This window comes from Lygodium microphyllum, chromosome 25, assembly GCF_053477565.2.
Source record: "Lygodium microphyllum isolate KBCC chromosome 25, Lygodium_microphyllum_v1.1.10, whole genome shotgun sequence".
Taxonomy (NCBI): domain Eukaryota; kingdom Viridiplantae; phylum Streptophyta; class Polypodiopsida; order Schizaeales; family Lygodiaceae; genus Lygodium; species Lygodium microphyllum.
Window position 1 is genome coordinate 3,653,485 of NC_141159.1, and position 24,389 is coordinate 3,677,873.

A 24,389-nucleotide genomic window follows, 5' to 3' on the forward strand; every position below is an offset into this window, starting at 1 on the left:
TATAAAATAATGAATAATGATTTGTGCTTTTTTACATCGAATGACTCATATAGTATATGTATATAAACCTTTCATACTTTTTTATAATAAGTATGCCCTAATGACTGCCGCTAGATGATTTGCAGAGCTGTCGCCCAACCTCCCACTGCTACGAGTGATTAGCTTTCATAATCTACATCATGTCGTTTTTGTGTTTTTAGTATTTTTTAAATTGGCCTCTACTCCGATTGGTAGTTACTGCACTTGAGATCCATCTCCGGTGGATGATATACATCGACACCTCCCTCAGGCCGCTCCCACGAGAGCCATCAGCTATTGGAGAACTCTGCCCTTGAGTATCTTGTACATTCTTTCCTTCATTCACAACATTCATTCATTCACTTTAGAGTTCTCTCTCTCCTCTGTTTGTATTTGTGTGTTTTGCATTTAGTATTTAGTGTTTGAATTTTACATGTCACTGCTTGTGTTTTTGTGTTTCAGTTGTGGTTATACACTGTGTTTCCTCAATGTAAATCCTAACACTTTCTTCACATGGTATTAGAGCTAATGCCCTTGTAAAGAGTATCCTGTGGATATTGTAGAGGCTTGGTTTTGTTTGAGGGACACAAACGACTTGTAACCGAATCACAATGTTTCAAACACCTTCTTCTCGAGACCCCATGATGTCTTATTAGGCTTTATCATTGGATCCCTTGAGGAGGTATTATGGACTCGGCGAGGAAGAGGATACCCCACCTTCACCTTCACCTTCTTTGTTTTCTCCTATTTGAGATTTTAGTCTCATGATAGTGGAGGAGTTTGAAGAGTACTATGCGTATCACATATACTCGAGCTTACACCCCTTCTACCAACTTTGCTGCACCATGCGGACTGGTTGGTAAGGTTGGCCACCTCTCTGATCATGGAGGATATACGATATCTTGGACGACTGGTGACCTATCTTTTTTATCTCAACTAGGCCTAGTGTCAAGTTCCTACAACCCCTTTGAGTCATATGAATCAAAACCCTCTCCTATTTCTCCTTTTGATGTACAGGATTTGGATGATTTCTTGTATGTAAATTTCAATATAGGGGGCTCTCGAAGCAAACATCCTTCATCAAGTATATCTACATCTTTTGTTTCATTGGAGCATGATGCACAAGTGAGCACTTCTTTTCACTTTGGGATGGCTGTGATGGGTATCCCCCTTATTATCCTTGGACATTGGCATCCCTATTCATTGACCTTTCAGATGTAGGGATTTCCGTCCCATGCTTATAGTGCGTCGTCACACATCCTTGGGTCACTCCTATGCAAGGATTTTCATCTTCTGCTTCACGTGTCCCTATTCCTCCTCCATGGGCTTCTCATGCCCATGCCCACATTTGGATCCATTGTGCACACTTCCTGCATGCATGGTGCACACTCTAGGGTTTATTCACAAGTGTACTCCAATCCCCCTCTCTCTCCACCTTATCCTCATTACACATCTTATCCATCTCCTAGCAGTACCACTCCTGTTGCAACGGCCAACAATGCCTTTATGGATAAGACTTGTTTTAATGGGTTGAATTTCACCACTTGGTTGAACTTCTTGTAATAAGTGCTAGAATCTTAAGGACCTTGTCGTTGGTCTAAAGCCTATGCCAGACCCTCAATTAGCTCACCCTGATCACATCCGTCAATGGAGAGCTCGCAATGCCACAACCAATGTTGAGTTAATGTAGGGTTTGCTTCTTGAGTTTCACTCTCAATTAGAATATTTTCCCCTCGCATTTGAGCATTTGAGTCATCTCATTGACTGCTATGCGGTGTGAGATCACACTTGGCGTATCAATCTCAACTTTGAGCTTTAGGAGTTTTCCATTAAGGAAGGGGATGATTTGAAAGTCAAGTTGACTGAATATCGGGGGTTACTTAGTGAGTTTACCTCTATTGGCTCTCCAAAGTTGGGATGATGATTGGTTACATTCTTGTTGAATAAGCTATGTTGAAAATACTTCCATTTCATTTAGCACATTACCTCATTGCTTTGATTGCCGATCTTCTATGAGTTTGAGTGTTAATTCTTGCGTCACATGAGGTTGCATGATCAAGTTCACAAGAAATTCTCCACATACTCATATTCAGAGAGGGGTTCTGGTTGCCTCTTCTCGTAGAAAAAAGTGGAGGTGGTAGAAAGCCACAAGACGCGAAGGCAACTCAAAATAACGGTGACACCCGAAAGCGGAAGCAAGAGAGGTGTGAGCTATGGCGGATAGCAAGGGAGCAAGAGAGAGAGAGACTCAAGTTGGTACAGGAGCTATCAAATGGTTCACTGTATGAGAAAATTGTATGCCAAGATAATAATGCAATAGTTTTGTATCTAACATGACAAAATATTTTTACAAAACAGTCTTGAACTCACCAATTTGTTGAATACAATTGCTAGTCAAAGGCATATCATCCTCATATAAAATCAAAAGGAGCAAATCTGCCCCATACTCCCTTACATAAAGTGTTTATGCAGCCTGCAAACATTAGTTTTTAAACTTGGAACCACAGCTAGGAGGAACCTCCTCAATCAAGTCACTATGAACACATGCAGTCTTGATGCCAAGCTGGTAATACATGTGAGAAGCAATAGCTAGGACACACCGAATGGTAATAACATGGGAAGTGGGGAAAAGCGTTAAAGTCAAAGCCTTCTTTACCAACAATACAGGCTTTGTGCCATTCAGCACTGCCATCAACCTTACACTTCAACTTGTACACCCATTTAGCTCCAATATTATGCTTTCTTGTAGACAAACCACATAAATCACATATTGCATTGTGGTGGATGGAATCTAACTCTAACTGCATTGTACTCTTTTGATTGGAGTTCTTGAAAGGATCAACATGAAATAGTGACTCTTCATTGCAAGTGAACAATGCAACATCTACAAATAATTTCCATGCATGTTATATTGTGCACCTCTACTACAGGCTGTCAATCCTGTAACTTCTTTGCTATCCTGAAGTGTATCCAACAACCATCTAGGAACTGTTCTCTAGTCTAATGACAGCTGTTTTCTTAATAACAGCTTGGTCAATAGTGTTGCCATCATCTGGAGGCATATCATACCGAGCATGGGTATCAATCTGAGGTGGAAAACTTCTAGCAACTGAAAGATTGGAACTGCTGAATTGCTGATCTTAATCTACAGCAGATTGAAAGAGGGGTGGCAATGAGTGAGAGATCAAAGGCATCAATAGAAGGCTCTTTTTGGGAGTCAAGCCAAGCAAAGCTGCGCGCTCAACACAAGAAACCCCTCTATTGACAATGATTTTTCAAGTATTGATTTAATGAAATTTTGTAGCCCTTGCTTTGTGATAAATCAATGAATATTCAATATGCACTTTTACTATATTATCTTTGTAATTTCTATCTTAGCTAAGAAGGGGGTCCATGTGTGAATGGACAAAAGGCCTAAATTTTGAAAGATGCCGTTTGTCAATGCCTTAGTGTTAGTTATGGTCTTTAATACTTGTACGTTGTTACAACACTACCGAAGCAAAATTTGTATCCTTTTGATTAATTTGTATTATAATTATTTATTGAATTTGTTTCCTTGGCAATTGCTAGATATAAAGCAAGTGCATTAGAGTTGGCCATTGATGAGTGGTTTAGACTTGCACACAGAAAGGATTAATGCCTTGAAGTGTGGGCTAGATAGAAAAAATCAGATTCACACACAAATTGGACTGTACGTACCTGCCACTAGGCTTGATTGTGAAGAGTTTGAACTTTCGATTGTCTTGAGTGGATAGTCTTTCCTCAACTAAGAGGTGATCAGTCTTGTTAGTAGAATGCTCCAATTGAGATGCACCTTATGAAGGAGTATGAGACGAAGAAGGTTTGGTTGGGCCTCGGTGAGTGATCCCTGCAAGAAAGGTTAGTACGAGCTTTGTTCTCCAAATCAAGACCATAATGCCTCTTGAGGGTCTCCATTAAAAGGAGTAGCTAGAGAAAGCAATAGAGAATCCGAAGATGGAGTCGTTCGAGCCATTGCAAGTCAGATATGTGTCGTTTGTGTATCTCGCACAAAATCAAGCACTCCACAATAGCCATAGGATACTCTTTACAAGAGTATTGGCTTTGATACGATGTGAAGATATGCTAGGGTTTGCACTGAGGAAACACAAAAAGTCATCCATGACTAAAACACAAAGACTTAAGACAGTGACGTGTAAAACTCAAGCCCTAAATGCAAAACGCAAAATGCAAAAAATGTAAAACACAAAGTGCCAAACACACAAACATAGAGGAGAAGAACTCTGAAGTGAATGAATGAATGCTATAAATGAAGAAAAGAATGTACAAGATGCTCACAGGCAGAGCTATCCAACAGCCGGTGGCTCTTGTGGGAGTGGACTGAGGGAGGGGTCCATGTGTATCTTCCATTGGAGACGGATCCCAAGTGTAGTAACCACAAGTTGGAGTAGAGATCGATGAACAAAAGTGCTGAAAACACAAAAAAGACATGATGTAGATGATGGGAGTTGATAATTGGCAGTAGTGAAATATGATAGGTGACTGAGACGGGTCATTTCTAATGTCAAGTAGAGTTGTGCCTTTATATCTACCATGGTGGCAAAATCTGAACTAGTGATTGATAGATAACCTACATGTAGAAGGATATGACTGAACCCCTTTGAAGTGGTTTTGGTTTAAAGGTTGGGTCATAAGGGATAGAATGGTATCCACGTGATTTGAGAAAATAGTCCATTCTATGGAACCAAGAACACGGTTCTTGCTTCAGCCCAGAAAGGGCTTTCCATAGATGGAAGACCTTATCTTTATGGGCTGGAAGAGTAAACCGGGAGGCTGCTCCAAATAGACTTCCTCCTCCAAATAGCTATTTAAAAATGTGCTTTTAACATTCATTTGATAGATTGGCCAACCATGATGGAAGCTAAAGCAATCAACTAACGGAAGGATGTCAACCAGGCTACAAGTGCAAGGTTTCTTTATATTAGCTCAGAAGATCCATTTAGTCTTGATGACCTTCTGGAGAGTGTGTTTTTAATAAATGCTTGTTTTGTAGTGTTTAAAGTCTTAATTGCAGTCTGTTGCACAATGCTGGACTTAAAGGCTGTGCTAGAGGCATAGCCCAATATTGAGAGCACATGGAGGTTTTGCTTGCAAGATACACTCTACAGCAGCTGGCAAATTGGGGTCTTGGGACTTTCAAGTCTAGTATCTATTGTAGCAGTTTAGTTGACGTTCCTATTCAGCTGCACCTTTCTATAAAAGAAGGTTAGTTATAATTTGTCTTGAGGCAGATTAGACTGTGATTCTAAATGCAAGCATTATATCTGCCATCTTTATATAGGCTGGGACACTCATAGAATGTAAAGCATATCAAAGTGTGGTTAGTGATTTGCAGTTGTTAAAAAAAGCATTAAATGTACCAATAATCACATGGATGCTGTTGACTAGTACTATCCAGAGAGTGGAAGCAATGAGAAGTATGTTCATTTGTCTCCAAAATACACAGTCGAACAAGCTCATCGATTGTTGATAAAATGTGTCCTATTTTGGAACTTTATATAAGCTTCACTGTGAGTAATCCTTGCGCATGCTGCAGGGCCTCTCTTATAGCACCAACCACCATTGCATCACAATATTTAGGACAGATCTGGAAGGGGACAGCAGTAATTGCATTAGTTTGGTTCTCACATCGATGGAAAAGTAATTTTCTTTCGAGAATTCTTGCAAACAAGAACCTGGCTACTGCTGAGAGAGAACGAATTCTTACTTTAGACAAAATATCTTCCATGGGCTTGTTTATTCTTGGTGGAATGGGTGTTGCGGAGACTTGTGGCATAGCTGCTCAATCAATACTCACTGTTGGAGGAATTGGGGGTAAAGTGGTCCGAGTTATTATCTGTAAAACAGTGTTCTCATTTCTAGTCTATATTTAACTTTTCTCTCTTGATGTTTCCTTCACCATCGTGATGTTTAGAGAGAGATAGATGATGTTGTGTACATTGTTTCCATTTTTGAGTGAAGTTGCTGGTGTTTTTTTCTGTAAACTAGTGTATTCTTCATCATAGTAAAGGGTATTGTTCAGGAAGGAAGAACTCTGTGGACTTTCTTTAATGGCAAGTATTTTTGGATGGGGGCTCAGGGCAGTTCATTTATGGAGGCTGGATTCAAACACAGACACCACACTCCTACTCATGAGCTCTAACCAGCTGGGCTATGCCCCTAACTCTATGGATTTTATCAATTGAGCTTCATGAACATTGATGGTTATCACCCAAAATTTGAATATTGAGACCATTCTAATGCTCTCTCTCACCATGTGTGTGATAAGCCAACTATTGATATGAGTGTAAGATAATCACCTCAATAGAAGAAAATGAACCCAATTCTTGAAAATAACCCAAAGGCAGGGAAAAATCATCCGGATGTCAGAGACAACAAAAACCAGAGCGAATGTATAGTAATGAATTTGAACCCAGTTCCAGATGTCCCCTTTTGGTCTGGTACCCAGTTTGTAGCTTGCCAACTTTTTTGACTCTTTGTGTATGGGTGCAACAATTTTGGGGATTGGAAAATCCAAGGATTGAATATGGAGTTTAAGAAGAATCTCCACAGAGTATCAGAGCTGAAAGCGATCATAAGGGGACTGTTCAAGTGGAGCTTTCCTGAAGACAAACATGTCCAATAATCAATGAGCACCAAGTGATTCTGGGCTGCCCAGATGGTCCAAATAGTGTAGAATCTACTCCATTCAAAGAATGCATGGTTCCTAATTTTTGGATTGCATGAGTAGGAACTTCTTTCGCACTAAGGAGACTGCCACCTTCTTCCATCTAGGGGGTTTTCACATAGTTTAGTATGACAGTCCACCAGAGTGGTATTTCATTAACCTTGTACTTGGCATCTCATTTGAGCAGTTGGCCAAACAGATGTCGTTCCCACAACACCCCCAATCCCCCGTGGTCCCTTTTTCTTTCTGCTCTATTTTGTGGGATCTTTTACTTTATAATTTGCCTTAGTGATAATTTTGACTGAGGTGCTTTGAATAGAACTTCTCTTCTTTTTTTGGGGGTGCAGGGTGGTCGGGATTATATGACCTCTTACATTCTGATGATATATACCAAAAGATAAATGAACCTGGAGAAAGAGATGGACAATTTTGAAATCATCAATCCTCTTCAAACAAAGGTGCACCTAGGGAGACACTTTCCAATGTCCAAGGATCCTACCCACAAAAATCACAAGTCTCTAGGATATGTCAGAACCAAAGAGGCTATGTGTTTCAATGAATTAGATTCCACAGTGGTATGCTCTGCCCTCTTTTTATATTTGATACATAAAGTCACTTGAGACTAGGGAGTATCATGTGAAGTGACAATTTCAATATTTCAGCTTTTATCTGAAATTTTGCCAGTTCGTATTCTCTACCCTGCTGATAGGATACTTTACCTGAAGAATTTGAATACTGATACTGGTAGATCATGAAGGTTGTAAACTTGAAATTCAAATCCAGGCATTACAGGATGTAGTGTACAATGAAACAGTATCACCTTGCAAGGCAATCCTAGGATTTCCATCTCTCTTTAGTAGAGGTTATTCTCCCACAAAAAAGGGTTAACTATGTCCATTTGCAGTTTCAGCCTTCGATGGTCATGCTGGATATGCATGGATGCTTGCTTGTGGTAGAACTGATTTATGAGGATGATCCTCCATGGATTGAAACCTAATGAGGTTAGGTCTCATTCCCAGTTATAAGGGCTTGTTGTGGGCAACTTGAATGTTGGTGAAATACAACCTATGCAACCATTCAACACTTGATCCTGGATGGTCCAGAGAGGCAAGTGTGGTTTGAGTTTAGTGCATTGGCCTTGAAGCTGTATCTTGACAGCTTTCACTTAGGTCTCAGCTATATTGGGTACTTTAGGCCAAGTTGTATAGAATATGGATTTGTCAATATGACTTGTTTATTACAATATATTAATACGCAGGTATAAATTCATCATGTTTTGGTTTATCGTTATTTTTTAACGCTGGAGCTGTTGCACCATTCTGTGGAAGCTTACAAAATTTTCTGGCATAAAGTACCCCTTCATTCTAGTCTGGACCATGATGTATTTCATTACCTGCCCCCCCGCGCGCGGGGCCATGATGGTGGGGGACTTTTTCCTCATCCTCATATAGCATGCTAGCTTCAGTGTGCACCTGCCTTGTCTTCCTTCTTCCATCACTCTGCCACTTCCTGTTCCATCAGGTTCTTTTCCTACTCCAACTTGTCAATATCCTTCTCTCCTCCTGCCTTCTCATCCTTTCTTCTCTTTGCTGCTCTTTCATATCTGCTCCTTATCTTGGCTATGTATCCATTGCCGCTCCCTCACCTCATGATGGCCTTCCCAAAGCCTCATACAACATATTGGTTCAAGTTCACACTTCACATAGTGCAATGGAAACTGATGGTGCAACCCAACGTTGCTCCCAAGTCTTCTGCCTCACATTGTTCTATTGCAGGAATAACTTCCCCTGGGCCTTAGTGCAAGCAATGGAGTATTTCAGATGGCTGTTGTCAGATTGCGGGTCACTCCCCCTCATGGCTTTTGCACTCAACTCTCCTAATCTGAACCTTAAGCACAGTTAGACTCACTACACCTGAGGTCCCCTAGGTGTTGGTCAACAATTTCTTGATTTATTTATGAAATGTAGCCATTTACATGGTTCCTGGGTCTAATGGCTTCAATGTGGGCTCTTTTGGCTTGCACTCTGATCTCATCTATTAATTGGTCACTCTTCTTTTCCCCATCATCAAAATCTCTCCTATTAATTGGTCTTCTTTCCCCAAGCTTGATGATGGAATAGGGACATTTGAAGGAGTTTAGATGTCTCTCTAGCACATAACTTCCTTACCTCTCTGGCTTGATGATGGAATAGGGTCATTTGAAGGAGTGTAGATGTCTCTACATGACTTCCTTATCTTATTTGTTGGCACAATAACTTTGTGGGGAGTATGCCTCCATTCAGAGGATGCAATAGGTGGACTGTGGCTCCATGTGTTGATGTTCTTTAGGCAAGGAGCTTTGCACCAAACCTGTCCTTGTCGGCACCAAGCATAGGTTGAGTTTTCCTTCTAGGCCATTGCAGCCCTTTGGACTCCAAGGGGAGGCACCATGTGGGAGGAGTTATTTCCATGACTTTTTGGCCTTCTTCATGCACTTTCCCCCCCACCCCCACCCCCAAAAAAAGAAAAAAAAAAAGGGTTGGTTCATGGCATATAAACAGCGAACAACCTTGCCTCCTTCCTTGCCTACCTTCATTCCCACTCTTCCTGAAATTCGCCCTCTCCTTTTCTTTTTTCCTTCTTGCACTTGTAGTGCCATGAGGATGTGCATTTTTAATGCTTAGCTTTGATATTATTAAGCTGTGCAAATGTGAGGTGCACATGTGAAGTGCAAGTTAGTTAAGTCATGTTGAGGGCCTGACTACTCCAAGTGATCAGTAGCTGACATTGGCAAAAGTTCTACAATGTTATGCTAGACAGGTACTTGTGGGTGCTTGGTGTTAGTTTGGGTCTAGGCCATTAATTGGGCCATTGAAATGTCCAGTGGTGACATTGGGGGACTAGGCATTAATTAATAAATCAATGCTAGTCTAAGGCCAATTAATGTTGGGACAATTAAATGTCCCATGGGGTTAGCACATTAAATGTGAATGGAAACTAGCCAGTTCTTGGGCAGGGTCAAATGGATAATTAATTAATTTTCAGAATTCAATGTCTGAAAATTAACTAATTAATCCTGGAAATTACAAGTAGAAGGTTGCCAATTGGCAAAGTTACCAATATATCAGGACTATGACAATCCAATGCCTCTAGTATCATGAATAAACTGAATGCCCAAATAGTAATGCAAAGGCCCCAAATCTGACATATCAAAAGTGTGCTGCAAATGTTGCTGAAACCTGACCAACATGTGTCCCTGTGAGCAGAAGATCATCCACATAAAGACAAATGGCCAGCAAAGGATCCCCCCTCTTTGCATACTAAAGAGTAGACTCTGATGGGCTGTTAACGAACCCTTGGTTGAGTAGGAAGGCACACAATTCATTGACCTCAATTGGTGTGAAAGTATCCAAGGCCCCAAAATTAAGTGAACACCAAAAAATAGGCACTGATCAAAATCGGAAAATAAGAACACAAGTGGTTAGAGCGCATGATGCCTCTCAAATGACTTAGTGTAGGGCTCACAAACAAGGGATGATTGTGACAGGTAGCAACCCTTCTCAAACCTAGGTGTGTGGGGATTCCAAAGGAATATCAATGACGAAAAGTCTTTGTGAAGAAGCTCTAGCTCGTGATCCACAATTGCCTCTTGAACATAATGCTATTGGACCTCAATGTGCTTAATGTGAGCACAAACATGGAAACCTGGTCTCAGCTAGTGTCCACCCCAACCACGTAACGTATGGGCAAGGTGCTCACTGTGGCTCCCTATAGTGTTCAAAATTGTTCCCATAGAGCATCAAAAAAGTTACTAGACTGGCTGCCAATCTGACCTAGTGGTTGGCACCTAGGGTCATAATCTAACCTTTCCAAACCATGCCAAAGAAAGAGGTGGCCAATATATTGATAATATGCTCAAAATGTCTACTTTAGGCCATAGAGGCCTTTCCGCAAGCAATACAACTGATAGTCCAGAGACTCTAGTTGTAGGAGAAACTTACGAGCTATCCCACATTGATTTCTTCTTAAAGAAGAACATCTAGGGAGGTTGGCTTCACAATCATTTGGTAAATAGGCCACCTATGATGGGCAGCCACACCAAATGGTAGTTGTATGGGTTGGTGCAAATATCCTTGGATGGTCCAACCCAGGCTTCTGAGAAAGTTCCTTGTGCAACAAGCCTAGCTTTGTGATTGTCCAAGGTCTATCAACCATGGACTTGTCCTTATAGACCCTTGAGACACTGGTTACTTTTCCTTTGAAGACAACACAAAACCATTTCAAAGGTCTAATTTCACTCAATTCCTATGTTGGAGCCGCCTCAATAGAAGTAGACTCCTTGTCCTCCATAATTATGTGAATACAGGTGTAGTTCATAGACTAAGCGAACTGACTTGCTGCTTTTTCCACTGATGTTGTGTAAGATGGATTCGCGACCTTCGTAAAGACAGAGAGAGAACCATGAAAAAACTTCTGAGCACGAGTGATTCTTCTCCTCCCAACCACGCCTAGATAAGTGTTGGCCCTCTACACGGATTCCTTTGCCAGGCGTCAACTTCCTGGAGTCCTACTATTCTTGGACTCTCTTACTCTCTAGGCTCCCCTTAACCCCGTTCGGGCGCCCAAGAGCCCGGACGGTCATTCTCGTGCATGTTCCCCTAGATTTACCTTAATGTGACATTAAATGTTACTTTTAATGTCACATTCCATATTTATGACCTTAATGTGACATTAAATATCACATTTAATGTGACATTAATGTCACATTTCCTTCCCCTTAAGAATCGGTTTCGTCCTCGAAAACGATACTTGGAAGGTCTAACTGTAAATCGGGAAACCTTTTCTTTAAAATACTTACTCGCTCCCATGTTGAGCTTTCCTCTGAACAATCTTTCCACTTAACCAAACATTCTTGATAAATAGTATTCCTCGTTCGCCTATTACGAACATTTAATATTTTTTCTAGTTCATGTGGATTAGATTGGTCATAGAATAACTCCTCAATATCATCATTTAAGATTAGATTATCCAAATCACCCAGCTTTTTCCTTAATTTACTTACATGAAAAACTGGATGTATTTTACTACCAGCAGGTAGTTGGAGCTTGTAAGCCAATTCTCCCACCCTTTTAAGTATTATGAAAGGACCATAATACCTTGGTGAAAGCTTTGGACAGTGTCCCTTTTTCATAGTTTTAGTTTGTTCAGGCACCTTAAGATAGACCAATTCTCCTTTTTCAAAGGAGATGTCTCTTCGGTGAGGATCTGCATATGCTCTAGCTCGATTTTGAGCTTTTTTAATATTTTCTTGAGCAAATTTTAACATACTATACATATCCTCCAAAAAATCTTTAGCTGCCTGAACCTTTTCTTTATGCAGTCCTACTGCAAAAGGAGCTCTGGGCTGAAACCCATACATTAACATAAATGGACTATATCCAATGGAAGAGTGCTTGGCACTGTTATATGCAAACTCTGCTATCGGTAAATACTCTTCCCAATTAGTTTGCCTTTTACTTACATATGCCCTAAGCATATCTTCAAGAATTTGGTTAACCCTTTCAGTTTGCCCATCTGTTTGCGGGTGATCCGCCGTACTCATGCTAAGTTTAGTATCCAATTTGCTAAATACCGCACGCCAAAAATGGCTATCAAATTTTCTATCCCGATCAGAAACTATATTTGCCGGAAGGCCATACAATCGGTATATGTTCTCTATGAACAATCTAGCCAATTCTGGTGTTTTAACATCAGTTGAAGTTGGAATGAACCTAGCCATTTTGGTTAACCTATCCACAATCACCCACACAGAGTCGTGCCCCCTCTGTGTTCTAGGTAGAGCAACAACAAAGTCCATGGAGATACTCTCCCATTTTCCCGAGGGAATTTCTAATGGATGGAGAAGTCCTCCCATTTTTAAATTTTCAGCTTTATTAACCTGGCATTTATTACATTTGACCACATAGTCAAGGACGTCCTTATTCATTCCAGGCCAATAGAACTGCCTTTTAATAAGACTATAAGTCTTATTAACTCCTGGATGTCGCGCACTAGGGGTATCATGACACTCAAAGAGTACCTGGCGCCTTATTTCTGTATCTTTCGGGACACATACCCTACTCTTGTAGAGTAGATAACCATTATCAATGGTAAAATTCTTCCACTTGAATCTAGTTTGAGCAACCCCTAATGCTCCATTTCCTTGTTGAACATCCTCAGATATTCCTTCCTCAATAGAAGCACTTTCAGTTGGATCCCCATTTTTTATTGCTTCCCATATGTTGGAATATGCCGGATCAACCTGGCATTTCCCTTTTAAAGATTCAAGCAAGTTGGAAGTGAATTGAGTAAAACTCAATTCATTAATGATGGGCATTCTGCTGAGTGCATCAGCTACTATATTATACTTTCCTTTTCTATATCTGATCTCATAGTCGAACTCTTGGAGGAGTTCGGCCCATCTGGCTTTACGCTCGTGTAAATCTGGTTGATCATTAAGCCACTTAATGCTTTCATGATCCGATAAAATCAAAAGTTTGGCACCATACAAATAGTGCCTCCATTTCTTCATTGCATGTACTATTGCATACAGCTCCCTCTCATAAACATAATAATTCTGTTTTGCACGATCTAATTTCTTGCTTTCAAAAGCAACTGGTCGACCTTCTTGCAATAAGACCGCGCCTATTGCCTTATTACTGGCATTAGCTTCAACCACAAATGGTTTGTTGGGATTCACTATTAATAATATTGGAGCTGTAGCAATAGCTACCTTAAGTTTTTGAAAACTTTCATTTTGGTCTGTTCCCCAATTAAAACTTTTTCCTTTCCCTTTAAGTTGGTCTGTCATTGGAACAGCTATTTTGGCATAATCTCGAATAAATCTTCGATAAAATCCAGATAAACCTAGGAAGATCTGCAGCTCTTCCAGGTTCCTTGGAGGTGGCCATTCAATAATTGCCCTTACTTTTTCTGGATCCATGTTGATTCCCTCTTTCGAGATAATATGCCCCAGATATTTGACCTCTTGTGCAAAGAATTCACATTTAGTTTTCTTCGCGTAAAGGGAATGTGTTCTTAACAGTTGGAATACTAATTGTAAGTGTTCCAAATGTTCTTCTCTTGATTTACTAAAGATCAAGATATCATCCAAAAAGACTACTACAAAATGTCCTAGATAGGGCCGTAAAACACTATTCATCAGCTTCATAAAGGTAGCTGGTGCATTAGTGAGGCCAAAAGGCATCACCAAAAAATCATAATGCCCGTATCTAGTACGAAATGCCGTCTTGGAAACATCTTGTGCCTTAATTCTTATTTGGTGATAGCCTGATCTTAAATCTATCTTTGTGAATAATTTTGCCCCTTGCAATTGATCAAAAAGATCTTCCATTTTGGGCATAGGAAATTTATTCTTCACCGTTATTTTATTAAGTGCTCTATAGTCAACACAAAGTCGCATAGAACCATCTTTTTTCTTTACCAATAAAATTGGTGAAGCCCAAGGTGAATTACTGGGTTGAATAAACCCTTTATCCAGGTAATCCTTAATTTGTCTTTCAACTTCTTGATGCTGTGTTTCACTTAACCTATACGGTGGTTTTGAAATTGGGTGTGTATCCTTATTTATATCAATTGGGTGATTTATATCACCCCTATCTGGTGGAAGGCCACTTGGTAAATCAGAAGGAAACACATCTTTAAAATCATTTAACAAACTATTCAATTCATTATTAACATTCAACTCACAAACATAAGAAAATTGTTGCTTTATATTACAGAAAGTTAAAGTATTCTGTACAGGAAGAGACCATAGCATATATACCTCACAAACTTCCTTCTTTATCAGCTTCTGAACTTCAGTAGAACACAGCAAAGGATTATTAGATACTTCATGTTCACCTTGAATGACAAAAGTCTTACAATCCCTTCCAAATTCCAGTGTATTATGGTGATAGCTACGTTTTAAGGATGGTTCCAATCCCCATAGCCACTCCCTCCCTAGAGCAATATCAGCTCTTTCCATGTTCATTATTTGGAAATCAAGCTTATCTTTATATCCTTGAATCTCAATTTCCAAATTGGATACCATTGTATCCCATATTTTATTGTCTTGGCCTTGCATTATACGAACAACATATTGATGCTCACTGTTTTGTTGGGGAAGTTTCAATTTTTTGACAAGTGCATAATTTATAAAATTATGTGTGGCAGAGTCATCAATCATGACTCTAACCCGTTTTTCAGCTATCAATCCATGTACTCTAAGTAAATCATGTGGCCCAAAAGTAGGCTGCCACATAGAAGTTGACATACAACACTTATGTTGTACATCTCTGTGCAAGACCTCTAAAGATTTATACTTTTCATGGCCCTTTAATTCTAAGGTCTGCACTACATGGATTTGTTTTTCTTTTCCCTTGCCCTTGTCCTTATCCTTTCTTTTGTCTTCCCCCTTTTTCTTTTGAGGGCAATTCCAAGCAGCATGGTTAGGGAATAGGCAATTAAACCACAACTTTTCTTTTTTGGCCTTATCAAAGTCATCAGGACTTAACTTTGGCCTCATATATGGTTTCTTTTCAAAAGGTTGTTTTTTACTCTTTAAAAATGACATTTTTCTTTTAAATTTGCCCACAAATTTTGAGGTTTCCAATTCCTTAGACTTGGGCTCCGTATCAGTGAGACTAGTGAGTGTACCTGGACGCGTACTATCTTCATAAATTAATGCAAATTTAATTGCCTCTTCCAGCGTCTTAGGTAAACTCCGTTTTACTTCCTTTTTACAGGCTTTATCCAGTCCCCTAATGAATCCTCTTGTTTTTTGGAATTCATCTATTCCTTCCAGTTTGAGGATTATCTCACGATATTCCTCCAGATATGTCAGCAGGGGTCTTCCCTTTTGTCTGACATAATCCCAATCTTTCCAATTTCTTTCCATTTCATTTTCAGGAAGAAATTCTTTTAAAAAGACGGATTCAAATTGAGCCCAAGTTTCAGGTATTTTATTCGCCTCCTTTAAAGTTCGCCACCACTTATATGCTTTGGGTCCCAAAGTTAAACTAGCCTCCAGTGCTTGGAGATGTGGTGGGGTATTTTTTAATTTATGTAAATCTTTCCATTTTTGGAGGAAATTAAAGATTGTGTCTTTATTCCTATCTTTTTCCTCCCCGTAAAATTGAGGTGGTTTCATATCCTTTAAAACTGGATTGTCCCTCAATTTATGGTAAGTCTGGGGTTCCTTAGGATCTCGCATAGTCGCATCTAAATCTTTCGATGAAGATGGGACATCTGAGATTTCTATCTTATTTTTATCTCTTTCCAACAATAAAGTTAATTGAGATTTTATTTCATTAAGTGTTTGAGTTAAAAATTCCATTTGAACTCCCTGAGTTTGCACACGAGCAGTAAGATCATCGAATTGCTCTCGCGTAGCAAAAAATTCTTCCCATTGTTCTTCTTGTATGTCTGGTTCATGGGGATCTACCATAGGTTGATCCCCGGAACTACAACTTTCCATTACCCTTTCTTTCCCTTTTTCTGCCATTAATACACTGGAATTGGAAAGCAAAAATAAGAAATTTGCATACAAAGTAAAGTACTTCCCTGATTTTTAATGGCAGGCAGTGGCTGTTGATTTGGAAAGAAACTCGAAGAGTAAGAAACAGATTGTATCTTCCCGGATTAGAACAGTGAAGTAATCATGCTGGAAATTCAATTTCCTGACTTCAGTCGTGTATGATATTTTTCCGTCCGGCTCACAGCAGTTGCCTCACACACAGCAATCGTGACAACAGTCGTGTCACGTTTTATATTTTGCCTCCGTTGATCACTATCAGATCACGTTTTGCCTCACTGCTGATGTCTCACGACTGATGCAACTGACGCCTCACCTTTGTTGACCAGAAACATAATCTTTTGTCTCACGCTGGTTCATCCGGCAGGTCGGACCAGAGACGAATCCCCTTTTTCCTTTTCGCCTTATGCCAGTCGTTTTCTCCCCAAAAAAATATGTCACTTACGTGACGTGGCGTTTCTCCCTTTCGTTTTTCTTCATGGCGCGTCGCGTTTTCACGGCGCCTGGTACTCACGCGATGTGACATGGCGCTTCTCCCTTTCGTTTTTCTTCACGGCCCATTGCGTTTTCATGGTGCCTGGTACTCACGCGACTTTATGAACAACTGACGGCCTGACTGACGACCTGACGGATTACTGACAATTTGACGAACGATTGACGATCTGAGACGTTGAACCATAGGCTCTGATACCAATGTAAGATGGATTCGCGACCTTCGTAAAGACAGAGAGAGAACCATGAAAAAACTTCTGAGCACGAGTGATTCTTCTCCTCCCAACCACGCCTAGATAAGTGCTGGCCCTCTACACGGATTCCTTTGCCAGCCGTCAACTTCCTGGAGTCCTATTCCTGGACTCTCTTACTCTCTAGGCTCCCCTTAAGCCCGTTCGGGTGCCCAAGAGCCCGGACGGTCATTCTCATGCATGTTCCCCTAGATTTACCTTAATGTGACATTAAATGTCACTTTTAATGTCACATTCCATATTTATGACCTTAATGTGACATTAAATATCACATTTAATGTGACATTAATGTCACATGTTGTAACCTCTATGCCCTCTGACAACCATCCTTACATGGAGCTCAATAAATGAGTGAATCTTAGATTCCTATGCAAGAGTCTTCAACTACCATAGAACTGCAAGGGATGATTGTTGACTAGACTTATTGGTCCTTGGCTCCTCCTAATCACATGTATACTAAGGCTTTGATTCACTCTACTCGATCTCATTTTTCCCCTTTGGCTCAACATGACTACGATTGGCTTGTGTTGCTTTGAAATATCTACTATTGGCACCTCTAGTGAAGGAGGTAGGACTTGTGGTGATGATGGGGTCTGTTGGTATACTCTGTTGAGTAGGAAGCAAAGGTGGAAGACGAGGTGGGAGGGGTGGATCCTATGAAGAAAAGGGTTGTGCATCCACAAAAGGACCACTTGTTAATGACAAGAACCACCTAGTGGAGTAACGCATTGGACAACATCCTCAAAGAATATCTTGTTAATTGTAACCTATTTAGCCTCTAATTCATAGAGCTCATATCCTCTAGTGAGCTAGCTGTAGTCAATCAATGAAGATTTAATGTTCGAACTTTGCATCCAACTTCCCTCTCTTTTCCTACAACACATGCACATTTCCGTTGCATCCAAAGACCCTAAAATGAGCAATAAATAACTTACCCTTTTGGCCTCGAAACGAGTCATATTTAAAAAAGCCATGCTTGTTATGTAGAGGAAACTGTCTCAATCAAGAGAGTACAAGGTAGTCCCCAATGCTCAAGCATAGTGTGGGCCATCTCTAACACAATATTGTTTTGTCTCTGCCATACCATTCTTTGATGGTGTGTTGACATTAGTATAGTCGTTTTTGATGCCATGGATGCATTATACAGTCAATAAGCTCAGGACATAAAAACCAATATGGTTTTCTCTCTCTGTCTTGACTCTGTCAATAGTCAGGTTCCTATATCATACACCTCATCTATTGACATTGTCATACTCAATCTTGATGCCATTGGATGCATAATACAGTTGATAAGCTTGGGATTTTAACACCACTATGATTCCTCTCCCCATCTTGACCCTGTCAATTGTTGATCCCTATATCAATGCGCCTCCAATCGCAGATGCTCTAAAATTCCTTTGACTTGAGCATTAAGAAGAAAGTTGAAACATATTCGGAGAAGTCATCAACAGTCAACATTAGGTAGATAGTTGTGCCCAAAAATGGAGTTTCTAGCGGCTCACAAATTCCTGTGGAGAAGTTCAAAAGAAGTAGTGGCTCTGCAAGGAGCCTTCTGCAGGGAAGGTTCTCTATAATGCTTGCTGTGTATGAAACTAGGACAAGGTGCAGGTAAGCATATCCCTAGATATTTTAACACCTCAACTAGATGTGGACAGTTGGCCTGCCACATTGCCTCATAATGCAACTAGCCAAATGAGGCTTTGCCAAAGTGCACCCATATGAGCATGAAGGATGTCCTTATTTCAAGCGCTATGAGCTTATACAACCTACCCTCCTGTAGACCTATTTAGAGAGGCTCTCTCGTGGCCTTATATTGGTGAAGGCAATGTCAGTACCTAGTTGTGCCGCAGCATGGAATTTTAAATCTAGAACATGAAGGACCTCACCCTCTTGGTCTAGAAGTAGAGGTACAGTGTCCATGCCATGATTTGGCATGGCTTCAATTCACATACCTGCAAAGATAGATCCAAGTTTAATAGCCCCAAATCAGTTAAACCAGTTGGTGAATCTTCATAAACCTAATAACTTACATGTCAAAACTATGGTCAATTTTATAATGTGTCAAAGGGTTTTCCATAAAGGCTGATCCATTTTTCAGTAAAGGAAGTGAGTTTGGAACTACAGGTTTTAGTAAACATTTATATTATTTCTTGCTCAAGAAGCATTATTAATCAGTACTTCTAGAAAGAGAAAGATTGTTTGTAATAATGCAATTCTATTCAGTTTACAATGCATGATTGTGACTCATTTAGATAACGGGGTTGAATTCTGTTCTGAGAAGTATCCACAGCACCCTCCTCTGCATCACACATGTGAACAAACATGATCCCTGTGGTGAGTGTTGCTGATGTAGACTCCTTTATAGTGGTATTAGACCCCTTCACTAGACAAGTGCAGACTCACTCCATGGCCGATCTGTTTTATTATTGGATCCCTCATGGTGGAAGTCTTGGAAGGCAACAGCTTCTGCGACCGCATCTCCAAGCAAGCGGGGAAAAGTGTGAAACTCATAGGCTCTTGAGTTTCGGTTCACATCTGGTGAGCAAGAGGAGCTGCTTCACAGGAGCCAATACACAACATCAATAGAGTTCCAAAAGAAGAATGACAAAGTGCGAGTATTGATCTGGTGTCATAGTTCAGCTGCCAGCACTATCCATGGAATCGTGATCACCAAGTGTACGTTTAGGGCTCAGAATAGGCCTGATGACAATCCAACATTTCATAGGTGTCAAGGATGGTCCTAGTCTTCAGCTTCTAGAGCGACTCAATGGTGTCATTAAACTTTTGTGCCTCTTTTTGGTAGGTTGGGTATTATGGGCAGAGGGCAAGGACGACTAGTAGTGCAATGAGGGGCTTAAGAGGAGTTGTGTTTGGTACTCAAAAGTTTTGAGGACTTTTTTTTTGTGGTGATTTATTCCTGAGCACCTCTTTTTGTGTGCGTCTTGGCATGTTCAAAACTAAACTCACAATCGTCTTAAATACTAATGTGAATTGCTTTATTCTTCCTGTTCTTTCCTTGTCACCACCGGAGGCAGAGAGCAAGGATGAGTAATAATAAGTATACGTGGGGCTTAAAGAGGAACAATCTTGAGTTTAGTGCCTCAAAGCCTTGAATGCATTGTTTTTATCATAATGGTGAGTTTGTTCTCATAGCAGTAGTGTTGTCTCCGTGCCTTTCTAATCTCAGAACTGAACATCAGGCTCCTTAATGCAGGTTTCGCATTCTTGAATATTCTTGTTTTATGACTAGAAAGCTCTACTTTAGAGGATGCTTACACATGACTCACGTTAACAGAGAATTGTTAAGTCACTATGAAAAACATCAGAAAGGGAGCAACATGCATGCATAAAATTGGATGCATAGTTGTGGATGCATTTGAAAGTCAATTTTGCAGACCCTAAATGGCTGCTACTTGTAGGGGTGGCAACTGCTTTTGCTGCTAAGGATATACTTGGCAATGTTCTCAGCGGGTTTGCTCTCCAGTTTATGAGGCCTTTCTCTATTGGTGATATCATAAAGGCAAGGTTTCCCCTACAAAATACTTTGATGTAGGACTCATGGATCATTTCTCTTAGGTACGATGCAAAATTCTAGGAGCACCATTATGTTTGCATACACACGTGATGCAGTGGGAATTGTCTTAAAGTCATTGTCGACATTGTTTTTTAATCCCAATATAAACAGTATGAGCAAATTTTCAAGATGTCTTCTGAATATGACACTGATTGATGTGTTGGTACACCCAATAACATCAGTATGTTTGCCACCAGGATTGACATCAATATCAACTTGAGAATTAGCAGGTTCATCATGATATTCACAGGCATCATTATGTGCACTGCTAATTTTAGCAATTGAATCAAGAGCATGCCCATTGAAGCTAGCATGCTGTCAGAACATGCATTTACTGAACTGAACGTATCAGCATCACCATGCAAGTCATCTATTACAATAGTAAATCTCATTTTAAGCTCACCAGCATGTATATGTCCATTGTTACAACTGTGATTCAGTATGCTGATTATGAATATCTGGAACTCGAGATTTTATTGTACGATGACAATAATATGCAGGAACCAATGCTTGCTTCAAACTAGTGCATTGTTGCCAATGATTGCAGACCAATAGAGTCCGCATTGAATAGTCTAGTTCCTGCATGCTATTCTCTTTTCCAAAGCATCATAGGAGCCAGATCACAGATCGATATTCAGGAATGCTGATAAAAACCATCTAAATGAGAATGGATTTTTTATTTTGAAAATCGTGACAGAAAATTCGTATTTTGAAAAATGCATGTATTATGTTGTGGTACAACATTATTTTGCAGGCATGTCTTTCTAAAGATATTTGTTGGTCTGGTTTTGCAGGCTGGATCGATTGAGGGTCAAGTACTTGATATTGGCTTGACTGCTACTCAACTGCTGGATAATGACAAGTACCCTGTTGCTGTGCCCAACTCATACTTCTCTAGCCAGGTCGGTGCTGCAATGGGCAGGCCTGTGTATCTGTATGTACAGGAATGTGCCACATTTTGTGTCATCGAGTTTTCTACTCATGCTAAGCATCTACGGGTCATTGTTGAGTTTTGTAATCATTGCATGCATCAAGATATAATGTGGGCCATGATAGCCTCTACATGAGTATCTCTTCATGTCCCATGTGTTTGCATGTCTATTAATGCCCAAGCTCGAGTGTTCTAGTCAGCTGTCAGATCATGACAAGCTTTTGGTTTCTATGCGGATTATTACTTCTCTGGTCATGTGGTGTGTGGGTTTATGCCCTTGTGCGTACGTATACATAGGGATATCTGTTTGTGCCTCATGTTTCAGATTATCCAGTTATGCAAAGCGGGCTTGTAAGTGTCAATTAACAATTGGATGGCTACAATGTAAATGCTACAGTGGACAGAATCTTCTTGCCGAGCGTACTAATAGCTTATCAATCCTATAACTGATAACGTTTGTATTCAGGCAATGAATCTTCAAAATTGGCTTAAAAATTTTCAATTGATTTCCTAGCTTACTGACAACCCAGAAACATTCATGTGACATGCTAGGCATTTAAATTCTAGGTAATGAGTTGCAAGACTCTGTAAGTGATATTGTGAGAATTGGTATGTGGATTCATTTTGGTTTCAAATGTGAGAATTCATTTGAAGTAGGATTTGATGCATGTGACAGGACTAAGCACCAAGTATTACTTTGTCATGTGTATTTGACCTCAAGACCTCATTGCTGTCTTGTCTCCTTGATCTTGATATTGGTCGACCCTGTTTTTTGATGGTGCTGATTAAAGTAACTAAATGAACTTGTATGAATGACTAAACACTCAGCTATCTTAAGACTCACACGTTGGTGTTTCAGGTGATAGTCAACAAATCACGTGCTCCATGGCGTGCATTCAATGTGAAAATTCCTGTGCAAGTAAAGGATTTCGATAAGATACCTCAAATTACACAAGAAGTAAGAAACATGTTGAAGAGCCATCCAAGGGTAATGGTTCAACCTGGTTTACCCCATTGTTTCGTGTCCCGAGCGGTGAGCTCAATGCTGGAGATCACAGTACTCTGCAATATCACTCTTATGGTATGCGTTTGTTCATCACTTATTGAATACTTCTGATATCGTCTCAAGTGTTGACTTTATTCTGGTTGGTTGGTTTTTTTCTGGAATTGTTGTTCAGGGCAAAGAGGATCTTCCTTCAACTGAACAGGAAATAATCTTGGAAGTACTTAAAATTGTGACACAGGCAGGTGCAACAGTGGGGGTAACTTTTGGACACCCAGCAGCTTCTTGAAGATCAACAGCTCCCCTCTTTATTGTGAATACGTGCATACTTCCTGACTGTAATTTTCTCAGTTGACTCGTAAAAATGCACAAGCTATTGTTATGTTTGGTTGTTGATTGCCTAGGGTTTTAGAGGTGTTGACGTAAGAGACTTACATCAACTTGTTACATACCAAGAGACCTCTGCTTTCCTATCTTTTCCTGCACTGTGTAAAAATGGTTCAAGCCTCGAGGTTTAGGTATGCATTTCGAGAAAGTATACACAATTTTGGTTTTAGTATTTACTGTTAAGACTAGTAGCTCATCTCAAATATGAGGTCTAGCTAGAGGTCAACATGCTGCTGTTCAGACAGAGGCCTAATAAATCGCCTACATGGGTGATCAAGCCACATTCATGATTCCTCGGAAGTGGAATCCTTGATCTTCTTCCTCGATCTTCGCTGAGTCATTTGGCTTTTGGGAATTGGGATGGGGGCCTTAACAGATGGTTATGGTCGATCCAGCAAGAGTGCGGCATCATGCATGGGAGGGGAGCACGAGATGGTTGGGGAGTACGAACACCATGGCTGGCGGGTTGCCATGCCACGCCGCGTGTGGAAAAGGCGGGTGCCATACCGTGTGGGAGGGAGGGCTGACACTCCGTTGTTTAGGACATGCCATGCAGTGGTGGAAATGCCAAATAAGTGGACTTCGTCAGCTAGCTTGTTTAAATGAGAATATTGTCAGATTTCACAGCTTAAATAATCGCGACTATAACATGAGCCACAGGGGGAGAGCCTAGAGGGGCTTATAGAGTGTAGTGGGTGCACTATGGGCCAATGATGTGACTAAAAGTCCAGAATATTCTCATATTGGAGTTAGGGGTTTGGCCATTACGTCATCTGCATCGTCGCTCTTTTGGTGGATGAGTATGACTTATTTAATATGAATGTGTAAAAAGTACCTGTTAAGTTATCCTGATAGATAAAGAAAGTTGCACCACCTTCTATCAAATCTAAACCCACCATGGTAATCTTTGCAAATTGGTTATTTTAGTGACAACATAAACAAGCTAGTTGTTGCAACTAGCACGTCATGCGAAATTCTCCACTTGTGAAGTATAACGACAAGATTTGCCACTATAAGCATACAAGTTGAGATAATGGTTTCGCATCAAAATCATACTCGAGGATCATAATCAAGAGACCATAATAGAGGTGTCAAAGACTTCTTCACATTTTCGCTATTGTTTCGAGGGTTGGTGCTTATATAAAGATAGAATGGGAAAGAGATATGCCATTCATCATTAAGGTCCAATTCTCTCATTTTCATGTGGGAAATTGTGACTCCCATTTAGAAATCGTGGAGAAAAAATGTTTGAAGTTGATATATCCTACAAGAGGCAATGCATTTAAAACCATATACAACTAGTAAGAAGTCTTCATTAGTTTCTTTTTATTACAATTGAAGTGACTATGAAAGATGAGTGAAAATCCTTTCACAAATGTGGTTTGGTACTACAAAAATAAATACAAAAGAATTAGACAATGTTGAAAGGGCTACTTGATGGTTCCTCGGCACAACTAATTATTAATTTGCATAT

At 40.2% G+C, this 24,389-nt stretch overlaps 1 protein-coding gene across 1 annotated transcript in view; it reads left to right on the forward strand.

The window, feature by feature from the left end:
• LOC148013849 (mechanosensitive ion channel protein 1, mitochondrial-like) overlaps positions 1-23,718 on the forward strand; it is a 35,170-nt gene extending 11,452 nt beyond the window's left edge. The window contains exons 2-6 of the mRNA XM_087667166.1: positions 5,594-5,871; positions 20,440-20,540; positions 21,389-21,496; positions 22,385-22,606; positions 22,704-23,718. Coding sequence (XP_087523292.1) covers positions 5,594-5,871; positions 20,440-20,540; positions 21,389-21,496; positions 22,385-22,606; positions 22,704-22,817 — 823 coding nt within the window. The 3' untranslated portion in view covers positions 22,818-23,718. The remainder of the gene's footprint in view (positions 1-5,593; positions 5,872-20,439; positions 20,541-21,388; positions 21,497-22,384; positions 22,607-22,703) is intronic.
• The last annotated feature ends 671 nt before the right edge of the window (positions 23,719-24,389 follow it).